Source organism: Carassius gibelio, chromosome A22 (assembly GCF_023724105.1).
Source record: "Carassius gibelio isolate Cgi1373 ecotype wild population from Czech Republic chromosome A22, carGib1.2-hapl.c, whole genome shotgun sequence".
Taxonomy (NCBI): domain Eukaryota; kingdom Metazoa; phylum Chordata; class Actinopteri; order Cypriniformes; family Cyprinidae; genus Carassius; species Carassius gibelio.
Window position 1 is genome coordinate 8,721,116 of NC_068392.1, and position 11,681 is coordinate 8,732,796.

General features: G+C 32.0%; 2 protein-coding genes across 3 annotated transcripts; one reads left to right on the forward strand and one right to left on the reverse strand.

The window, feature by feature from the left end:
- Nucleotides 1-272: 272 nt before the first annotated feature.
- On the reverse strand, nucleotides 273-5,042 carry LOC127942414 (procathepsin L-like). The gene is made up of 8 exons (XM_052538109.1): nucleotides 3,622-5,042; nucleotides 2,865-3,022; nucleotides 1,818-1,940; nucleotides 1,498-1,662; nucleotides 1,151-1,372; nucleotides 896-1,064; nucleotides 664-769; nucleotides 273-414 (listed from the first exon to the last, which is right to left on the reverse strand). The coding sequence occupies exons 1-8, from the start codon at nucleotides 3,719-3,721 to the stop codon at nucleotides 315-317; spliced, it is 1,143 nt and encodes a 380-aa protein (XP_052394069.1). The 5' UTR covers nucleotides 3,722-5,042; the 3' UTR covers nucleotides 273-314.
- A 23-nt stretch (nucleotides 5,043-5,065) lies between these two features.
- Nucleotides 5,066-11,612, forward strand: ankrd29 (ankyrin repeat domain 29). Of its 2 annotated transcripts, none has more exons than XM_052538111.1 (10): nucleotides 5,066-5,332; nucleotides 6,421-6,531; nucleotides 6,614-6,712; nucleotides 7,991-8,089; nucleotides 8,163-8,261; nucleotides 9,092-9,190; nucleotides 9,297-9,395; nucleotides 9,702-9,797; nucleotides 9,878-9,976; nucleotides 10,877-11,612. In XM_052538111.1, the coding sequence occupies exons 1-10, from the start codon at nucleotides 5,321-5,323 to the stop codon at nucleotides 10,958-10,960; spliced, it is 897 nt and encodes a 298-aa protein (XP_052394071.1). In that variant the 5' UTR covers nucleotides 5,066-5,320; the 3' UTR covers nucleotides 10,961-11,612. The 2 variants fall into 2 exon arrangements, with proteins under 2 accessions (XP_052394071.1, XP_052394072.1); XM_052538112.1 differs by lacking the exon at nucleotides 5,066-5,332 and adding an exon at nucleotides 5,392-5,511.
- Nucleotides 11,613-11,681: the final 69 nt, after the last annotated feature.

An 11,681-nucleotide genomic window follows, 5' to 3' on the forward strand; every position in this document is an offset into this window, starting at 1 on the left:
CACACTCAACTAGACACAACATTTATGCACATGATCTTGTCTCCATTAGTAGCCTATTGTGAGAACAAAAGTCTTGTAAGCTCAAAAATACCTTTGTATGCAGTGTAAAACCGCATGCAAGTTTGCACAGTGGGATAAGTTAAAATAGACTGCAAAAACTTCTAATTCTGATTTTCTATTGCAGGACTGAAGTACAGCTCCATAGTGTAATTGTTGTTCTAGTCCCCTATTTTACAAACCGACTCACTAAATGAACTGATTCTGACACAAAGTTCAGACTTCATAAGTCTTTATTTGGAAATGTCTGGTTCTTCTCACACAATGGGATAAAGACCATAGCTGGCGATCCCGCAAGTGTTTTTACCATTGCGGATCATTCGCATGTAGCCTCCTTCACCCCATCCTGTTCCCCAACTGAGAAAAGAAAGGAAAAGACAAGATCAGACACCTAGATTGCAACTACCATTCTTTCTTTCTTTTTTTTGTGGGGGGATCAGCTTCACCATCTGATCCCGTAATGGTACCCCAACGATGCAATCATTTTTTTAAGGGTAATGAAAAGTGCACAGCATTAAAACAGCGGTGTTGTAGTTCATTGTGTTGTATTCAGTATCTGTGGGGTGTTAATGTACTCATAAACCAAAATGATGGGGGTTCTCTTACCTGTTTTTGATTATCCAGTAATCTTTGCCATTCTCTGAGCCAAAACCAACCACAAGCACAGCATGGTTGAGGTTGTTAGGGTTGCATCTAGATTCCTTGTAGATTCCTAAAATATATTGCCGATATATGTTTGTGTGTATACACACACATATATCAATCATAATGTAATATTATTCATAATATGAAAATATTTACTTATATATATATATAATCAATAGTAGTGAAATCTTACCTGAACTGTAGAAGAGGAAACTTATGTGATCTGCATCTATGGCGACAGTGATAGGACCGATGGTTGCCACAGCATCAGCCAGAGCCTGTTCATCTCCAGCCGGGATGAACCTGTAATCACTGATTCTGGCGGCAACTAAACTTCTGTCGTAGTAACAGGGCTGAGAATCCTGAAAAAACACAGAACCGAAAAAAGCACATGCAGATTGGCCGAGTCACGAGAAGAAGAAAAAGTCAAAAAACCAAGACCACTCACCACTGATGTGTAGGGGTAAGTGTCAGAGCTCTCCAACCCTTTATGGATCACATAATCATAGGCATTGGCCATCCAGGCACCACTGCAGCCATATGTGCCGTAAGACCTGGAACAGTCCACCAGCTGCTGCTCGCTGAGGGACACCAACCGTCCTGTCTTCTTGAACACTTGTCCTTCGATGGCTCCTGTAGTGCTAAAGGCCCAGCAAGACCCACAGTATCCCTGAGAAGACATGACGAATCAGTCATTTTAGAATCTAACATGCAGTATAATCATTTCAGCAGAACATGTATGACACTTGGGAATAAGAATAAGCATATCAATTTAAAAACAATAGAGAAACCCACCTGATCTTTGACTTCAGTCACATATCCTCGTGCTCGATAGTCCACATTGGTCAATCCCAGACTGTTAGCATTGACACGGAGCGTTTGTGCGGAGACAGTCTTTCCTCCCCTGTTTATCGGGCCAGAAATTTTGGCGCCCAGCAAGCGTTTATACTCCATCTTGGTCTGAAGATGACAGACATTAGAAAAAACATAATTTTAGACCAGAAATGGTTTCAGTTTTTTTTTTTTTGTGGGACCAATTAACCATTAACAAAGCTAATACAAAAGTTTCTCATTGTTTAAGATTTCAACAGTAATTTTTTTATAACTTTCCTTACAAGATCACCATATTTGTTCATTGCCATGCTAAATGTCGACAATCCGGAGCGGAAATCGTCGTTGTTTTTCTCAATCATTCGCATGTTGGTCTCCCAGATGATTTGTCTCTGAAGTTCGTCAGTCTGCAGATATAAAGTCAATCTTTATGAGAAATACTAACAACAATACAAGGCATAACATACCGACAGTTTAACAATATCATCTTAACAACCACAAACTGATTAAAACTACAAAATTGTCTCAAGAGCACAACAGTGGTTCAAACCTTTCATTTATATGAATTTTTAAAGGAACAGTTCACCCCAAAATTTTAATTCTGGTTATTTTACTCTCTTTTTTACCTAATGTACTGTAAGGCCCTGATCAGACAGAATGTGTTTTGACTTTTTTTAATTTAGAAAATAGCAGTGCATTGCTTTTTTTTTATGTTACTAGGACACCACAGTATCAGCTGTCCTGTTAGTCTAATCAAGAATAGATAATAAAATCTTTGGTTTGCTGTTAAGTAAACTGTCATATTAGCAGAAACGTAAAAAAAATACAGCTCTAGGTAACCCGCGACAGCCACCAAGAGTTTCTCCTCCATCATTGCAGTCTCCGGACATTCATGCAACTGTAATTTTCTGTCTCCACAATGTCTCTTACACAATGTAATAAAGGTGAATAATGTCGGACTCTTTTTTGCGCTCAGAGCACTCCTGCAAAAAAAAAAAAGACGCAGCAGGTAGCTAAAACGTGAGGTTCCCGGGGTGCATAAACAGCGCACAAAACGCTCACTACCGAAAGAAAACAATTTAGAAAAGGCACCTTTCACCAAAAACAAACAAACAAAAAAACACGTTATATCTGATCAGAGCATAAAAAGTTTTTTTTTTTTTTTTTGTGGTAAATAAAACGTTTACTTTTAAAAGAAGCTTATAAAAGATAATTTGAGGTTTTTTTTATGTGTCTTCGTAATGTTTCCTGTTGCGTTCCACTTAAATAATGAACAATTTTTCATTTTGGGGTGTACTGTCCCTTTAAGACACACCCAGATTGAAATCGACCTCATCATTGTAGGATATTTGATGGAGATTTTTCCACATGCCCCACTCTGAAGCAGCTTCCTCTTCTGATTCTGCTGCCACCTGCAGAGGTCCCCACATCAGGAGAGCAAACACCGCCGCTCTGCCCAACATCACCACCCAGTGTGCTTGATATGTCCCTATACAAAACACAGTAAATAAAGAAAGCGAGCACAATTTAGTTTACTAAATATTTAAATTACAGGTCTGCAACACTGTTAGGTGTGCTGAAGCCGGCTGGAAACTTTGCAGCACAGTTGGTTCCCCATGAGCAGGGTTGAAGACCTATGATATAAATAAATGAATTTGCTTATAATATTTAAAGAAAGTGCAAAACAAAAAAATGGTTATTTGCTATGTTTATATAATGTTTTATTTGCTATGCTTTTTTTTTTTTAGTTCTTATTCTGAGACTGATTCACTTTAACAAAAATAAATAAGTAAACAAATGAATAAATACAAATACTGAGCACTAAATAAATAAATATAGTGTTTTGGTTGAGCAATTCAGTTTAAATAAATGTTTTGAGGACCTGAAAGTTTTGTTTTAGTTTTTCATTTCATCACTGATTTGGTTTTACAAACAAACTAATGAATTTAGGTTATTTTCGTTTCAGCGATTTAACTGAAGCAAATATTTTAACAAAATATTTCTAATAAATATTAAAACAAATTAACTTGTTAACGCTATTTATTTACACCAGGTCCAAAACAAGTGTGTGGTTCCTTCCAGACTTACCCGACATGATGCTGCACAGACTGCAGGAAGTGTGTGTCTGAGCGTTTGGAGCGCCGTGCGGATGAAACTGAAGCATGTCTTCTGCGTTATATACCATCATGCTGAAGGTGTGTCCATACTGTTAGGACTTGCTATACGTACTATGTCATCCTGCAAGAGGAAACCACTTATTAACAAGACTTAAAACATTTACCCTTAACCAATAACTTCGTCAAAAACACTGATGCACCTGCACACGAAGCTTTCCGAAATGTTGTCTTAAGAAATCAAATGTGATGGTTCATATGACATCTTTTGGTTTGTTATTGAATATTTAAATGAGGACTGAGTCAGCAGTGTTTTGAATGCCTGACGTGTTTTGTCTGACTTGATTCTTGTTTGGAATATAATGAATGTACTACTACTGACATTATATCCACAAAGTATAGTCCAACAGCAGCGAGGGCCTTTATTACGAGGGGGGTGACTGCTGAGTCATCTGTCTTTCTCAGTCAACAGTGTGTTCTTCGGCGCTGTCATAATGCTGTCATAATTTACCCCGGTTATTACACTTCATCCCATGATTGTGTCTGCAGCTCATATTTTGAGGATTTTCATTATGCACAGTCTGGTACAGGTAAACAGCATTGCAATTTGCCTTATAAAATTACTTTAGCTTTTTTTTGTACTACAGACTTTAGTTTTATATAGATTGTTTTTATATTATGCATTTCACACTTTAGCCTCCAGTTTATGTTTATATTTATATTTTATTGTATTTTATACTATAGCCTATATTTGTAAACTATAGTGAATGACCTCTTGGTTTTCCTTACAAAATCACTCGGTCATATGAAATAAAAAATTATAAATATTAAAACATTTTCTTTACTACAGCCTATTTTTGAATATATATATTTTTACACTATAGTCTATTTTTTTATTCTATTCTATTATTGTGTGTGTTTCACAGCTAATACATCACCACTGTTTATAAACTTATTAATTTTTGTTACATATGTCTAATTGTTTGAGTGGTGCTTCCCCCAAATTTAGAAAAATTAGCACATTTGCACATGTATCTTTTATATTATGAATCTATTAAAAACTAAAGGGTATACATACCCTTTACATACATAATACACAACTTTAAAAGAGAAAACGGAAGAATTAGAAAGAATCAATAAATTATGAATAATTTACTGCCAATTTATAATTAATATGTGATTCTGTAATCCTTTTTAAAAAAGTAACTAATCTGATAATGAGCATTTTAAAATGTTATATAGGCCTATTTTCTTGTTAAATTTTCGTTAATTAATCAGTCAGATCGGTTTTGTGAACTGTTTAACTGATTCATTGGATAGACTCGATTCATAAGAACCGTTCGTTCACGAATCGAACACACCTACCGTGTGTGTGTGTGTGTGTGTGTGTGTGTGTGTGTGTGTGTGTGTGTGTGTGTGTGTGTGTGTGTGAGACAGAGAGAGAGAGAGAGAGAGAGAGAGGAGGAGGATTCAAGGGAATTTGCAGCTGATGCAGAAGCTGCTCGCTCGTGTTGTTGCTGGCGCGGTTCCGTGAAACACTGCGGTAAATAGCGCCGTATATCCGTCCAGTCAGCTCTTCAGCGGGATGAATGCGCGCCGCGGACGGACGGACGTTATAAAGAGCACAGCGCGTAACGTTACCAGCGAGATGAAGCACGAATGAGATTCTTAGCATGTCTTTCAAGGTAAAGATGATCACTGGATTTGGTAAAACGTTAATTGTACAGTTTAAATATGCCTTAAGACGAACACGAATAAGCGTTTTACCGACTAACGGTTTATGAGAGTTTTTCTCTCAGTCACGGGCGTCTGTTTGGCCTGATGACGAGTGACTGCCCACCCCACCCTTCCAAAAATCACCATGGTAACCGGAGTTTACGCTAAAATATCCTGTAATAATCATATTACATTTGTGTGTGTGTATGTTTCTTTTTGACTGTTTTATATTTAATTTGAAATGAATGCTGTTTTATATGGGCCTATTTTATTTTATTATATCAATATAATAGCCTATTTTCTTGTCTGTAGACTGTTTTTCTATGGTGAATTGCCTTATGATTTGTCTATATATATATATATATATATATATATATATAATTTATTTTTTTATTTTTTTACTGTTATTTTGTTTAACATTACCAAAGTCCCTTTAAAATTTTTATTATTAAGGTATTCTATAGTCTTTGATATTACACATCTTACACTTTAATGTAAATTATTATTAAAATGTATTTTTAAATTAATGTTATTTTATATATATTGCACTTTTATACTACAGTCAAAATATATATATATATATATATATATATATATATAGGAAAGGTAATTCATAAGGAATTAAGAAAAAATATATATATGTATGTACAACTGTCATTGTTTAATAGTCAATAGTTGTTAATAGTTAATAGTTGTAATAATTGTCAAAATCTTTAATACAAAACATAATTTTAGGCATTTTTATAGATAAAAAAATTATTAATAAAATTTACATTTATGTTAATATATTTTAATACATTGGTATATTTTATTTTTAATGTAGTTTTTATTTTTTTTTACATTTAAAATGGGTGTTGTAGAATTAATTTATAATGAACCCCAATGATAATTTATTAATTGTGACCCTGTTGATGAATAAGATTTACGCTGATATCGATTCAGCAGTCTTGTGGAAATATGGTAATATGAACAGCATGTTAATTAATGTCCGCGAGGTAATAGTGTGATAGAAATGATGATGGTCTGTGCTCGTGTGTTTTGTTTATGTGTCTGACAGAAGGAGACACCGCTTGCCAACGCTGTGTTTTGGGCAGCGAGGAAAGGAAACTTGGCCTTGCTTCAGCTGTTGTTGAACAGCGGCCGAGTGGATGTCGACTGTAAAGATGGAGTATGAGCTGCTTCTTTCCTGCATGCTTCACTGTTTGAGTGATTGTATGGCATGTAACAATGCATTCTGTGTGTTTCCTCAGTATGGCACTACAGCATTGATGGTGGCTTCATACAGCGGTCATTATGACAGTGTCCGGGAGCTCATCATGCAAGGTGCAGATATTAATCTGCAAAGAGAGGTACACATGCTCTTGTGTCTGGATCATGCTTATATTGCTAGTTTGATGAGATCGTTTTTTAATTGCAGTTGAATTTATTACATTTGTTTTGATTGTATTTAATTAGATTTTGTTATTATTATTGCATTTTATTTTTATGTAATGTCATTTTAATCTAATATATTTCTTTATTTTATTAACTTTATTATTTATTATAATTTTTTTGTTTAATTCAATTAGATTTTTATGAAATTTATAATAAAATATATTTATTAAATTTCGTATTTATACATTTATATATATGTATTATTGTAAATGATTATAAAATATATTATTTATTATACTTAATTTGGATATTTTTATTCAAGCATTCATATTATATTTATGCATTTATTTTAAATACATTTTTCATTTATTTGTTTTTATTTAATATAAAATGTTTTTAATCTAATCTAATTAAATTATTTTATTTTATTTTATTGTATAATCTAATTAGATGGTTCTTTATATATATATATTTTTTTTTTATTTAATGTATGTTATTTTAATCTAATATATTTATTTATTTTATTAACTTTTTTATTTATTGATTCCTTCATTTTATAATCTTTTCTTTAATTAAATTTTCTTCAATTAGATTTGTATGATATTTATAATAAAATATATTTATTTAAATGTTGTATTTATACATTTATGTATTATTTTGAAATGATTATAAAATATATTATTTATTATATTTAATTTGGTTATTTTTATTTAAGCATTCATACTACATTTATGCATTTATTTTGAATAAATTTTTCATTTATTTGTTTTTATTTAATGTAAAATGTCTTTAATCTAATTAAATGATTTTATTTTATTTATTATTGTATAATTTAATTATATATATATATTTATTTATTTATTTTCATTTAAGGTAACGTTATTTTAATCAAATGTAAATTCATTCGACATTTATTTATTTGTTAGTTTATTTTGTTCTATTATTTATTTTACTGTATTATTTGATTTATTATTATTTTTAATTTAATGCATTATTTTAATCTGATGTTATATCTATATCTATCTGTCTGTTTGTTTTGTATATTATTTTATCTCACTAGCATTTCTGCTGAAATCAGCCAGGCAATAAGCAGCAGTGAAAGCTATTTCTGTCTGAGCTAAATATATAGCTAGAGTGACAGGTTGTTAATAGTGCAGTAGTAGGTGCTAATATTACTCCTCATATGGCTGTGTGAGAGCTCAAGTGTGTTTGTGTTCATAAGTGTGCTGATGATGATGTCACTCTTCCTCCAGACTGGTTCCACCGCGCTCTTCTTCGCTTCGCAGCAGGGCCATAATGAAATAGTCAAGCTCCTGTTTGAATTCGGAGCATCCACAGAGTTTCGGACAAAGGTGCGGCATGTTTTATTGAAGAATGCTGTGAATAACTGTGATGATTGAGAGCTGACTGGTCTGTGTTCTCCAGGACGGGGGCACGGCGCTCTCCGCGGCCTGTCAGTATGGTCACTCCAAAGTGGTGGAGACCCTCCTGAAGAACGGCGCCAGTGTCCACGACCAGCTCAATGTTAGTCAACACCTGAGGCCAGGCCGCTGCTCTCTCTCTCTCTCTCTCTGAAAGCCTGATGCATGCTTGTGCCAGATCCTCTAAGGTTTCTGCTGATTCAGTGTTTAGACTCTGAGACACAGTTTAAAATAAAACATATCCTTGGGAGACACCAAACATTTTCAAAGAATCTGATGGAGATATTATTTGAAGAATTTGCCAATAATGTCATTGAATTTATTTTTTATTTAATGTTATTTTAGTCTAATGTTACATTTATTTATTTTGAATTTAATTTTGATTTAATATTATGTTACTGTAATCTAATCTAATATTTATTTGTGTGTTTATTAATGTTTTATTATTTTCACTGTTATTTTTAACGTAATGTTTAATTTTGTTTATAATCTTTTAATCTAATCTAATATTTATTTAAATGTATCATTTTTCCATTCATTTTATTTTTAATTCGATTTTCTTCTATTAATTATATTTATTAATATATTTTTTTAATGTAATGTTAATTTAATCTCATGTGATTTTTAAGTGTATTTATTTTTTTTTAATTCGTTTTTTTTTTTACATTTATTCTTTTATTTTATTTTTTATATAATGTAATATTATTTCAGTGTAAAGTAATATTTATTTATTTGGTTTGTATTTTATTTTGTCTGATTTGTATTTTATTTAATTAGGTTTTTATTATATTTATCAATTGTATTAGAATTATTTATTTTAATTTAATCAAATTGAAAAATTTGATATAATTGTATTTTATGTATGAAAGCTCACATTCTTTTATTCTCTAAATAGCATTTTCATCTGTTCTTTGATCATCTCCTCTTTTTCAGGACGGTGCAACAGCCTTATTTTTGGCATCCCAAGAGGGTCATGTGACCGTAATCCGGCAGCTTTTGTCATCCGGGGCTAAAGTCAACCAACCCCGAGAGGTCTGCTCTATAGTCGTGGCTTATGCCTTGTGGTTTGGTTTTGGTTTGCTAGCATGTATATTTGTTCTTCATGTTGATTGTGTTTTCTGTTTTTGGGTGGGGTAAGGATGGCACAGCTCCGCTCTGGATGGCGGCCCAGATGGGACATAGTGAGGTGGTGAAAGTTCTGCTGCTACGAGGAGCAGACCGTGATGCAGATAGAAAAGTACGCTTAAGAAATTTAAGTTGTTTATATTTAAATTTAATAGGTTAATTTTTCTACCCAGATATTTTATTTTACTTTATTTCATTTTATTATTATTTTTCTTTTAGTTATTTTACATTTAATTTAATTGTATTCCTTTTTTCTTTTTCTGTTCTGTTGCCCATATCTGTTCATATTCTACCCTGGTTTGAATCAAACTTTTCAGCCAGGTAGAACAGAAGCTTATTAGAAATGCATGAAGTGTTTGCCAGTGCCTCATTTATTGTGTGATCTGGGTGCGTGAGTCTCTCATGTTTTTGGCTGAAGGACGGCTCCACGGCTCTGTTCAAGGCGGCACATAAAGGCCACTGTAACGTCATCGAGGAGCTCCTGAAATTCTCCCCTTCACTCGGCCTTCTCAAGGTACGACAGCATCGTCTGATGTCCAAACAGTCCAGCAAGTGGTTTGATTGTGATGGTGTGTGTTTTGCCATGCAATCTAGAACGGTTCCACAGCTCTTCATGCCGCTGTCATGGGTGGGGATCCAAAAACAGTTGAGCTTTTGCTGAAGGCGAATGCTGATCCAGCTCTATCCAACAAGGTAAATTTGAGACATGGATTATAACATACCAATCCACACCACTCAAATATAGATCTTTTATTTAATTGTATTTTTTAATAATATATAATAATATACACTATAATATAATAATATACACAATTATTAAATTATTATTTCATTTATTTATTTATATATATATATATATATATATATTTTTTTTTATTATTATTATTATTATTATTTATTTTTTTCTTATTTGTGTAATTTATTTTATTATCCACAATATTTTCTCCATATGAAATAATGATATATAAATTATTATAATTTATTATTATGTTTTATATTTAATTCATTGTTTTATTTTTGCATTATTAGTAGCATTACTAGTATTAGTAGTATTAAATTGTTTAAATATTATTCAATATACATTAATATAAATTGTATGTGTGTGTGTGTGTGTGTATATATATATATATATATATATATATATATATATATATATATATATATATATATATATATATATATATATATTGCACTAATATTAATTTACATGGACAACTTGCAAAAATATTTATTTATTAAATTTTTATTTAAATTATTTTATGTGTGCGTGTATAAATATATATTACACACACAATATTTGTGGAATTTGTCCATGCAAATTACCATAGGAAAGATCCTTTTATTATAGGTATATACAATTTAAATGTTTTGTCTAAAATTTGTAGTTTACATGTTGAACAAAAAATAGTTGCTTGATGTCCCTCTCAGTGTTTTATTGTTCATATCTAGCTCTGCCATCTACTGGTCAGTGTGAGCGTTTCCGTATACTGAATGTATTGCAGACAAATAGCTCAAAATATGATAAATGCTCTATCTAATCGAATCAAATCATAAAAGCACATGATAATATGGTTTCATCTGACACTTTTGCAGAACAATGAACTGCCGGAGGATCTGACGAAGAACGAGCGCATCCTGCGAGTCCTGCGTCTGGCCGCGCTGAACGGAGAGAGTTGATATCTGCTGGGTTCGCTCTTAGCTCTCTGCTGTCTTAGTTTTTAAGTTGTTGAAAAACAAATGCACTACATCCTCCTGAGAGAGGAGAAATCCTGTAACAGCTTTCCTGTCTCATACAGCCGATGTTATAATGGTGCTTGCTTGCAACAACACAAATGCACTGAAAAGCAGAATTGCATAATGTTGTAACATGATGTAATGTCATTAGCATAAGCATTTATTAAATTTTTATGTTTTGTAAGAAGCAGATTATGCATTTTGTTTAAACAAATTAAATGCTTAAAAATGAGTTTATAAAATGAATAAATTATTTTTATTTTATTTATATTATTTTAGTAGTGTCTTGTAGCCTGCAAATATATTTTAATTTTATAGCATGTTTTCATCAGAAGAGATGATGAATCAGTGTTTGTGCCATACGACTACAACAACAAAGAAAGGAAAACTTCACAACCAAAAAAAAAAAAAAAAAACTCAATACTAATTCGATAAAACACTTCTCTTGGCTCTAGTAGTTTTTCTTGCCATATTTATTTTCGTCTTAAATGTAATGTACACTTTATTTTCTTTAGAAAAGTTTCAATATTAGCATTTTGTTTGTGAATGAAGAGTGTTAAACTGTGTATATAAAACAATAAATGTTCACAAAAATGCTGCTTTTTAAATGTCTTTCATTTAATGAATGATTATGAAAATCATTACATGATTTTTTTTTCATTTG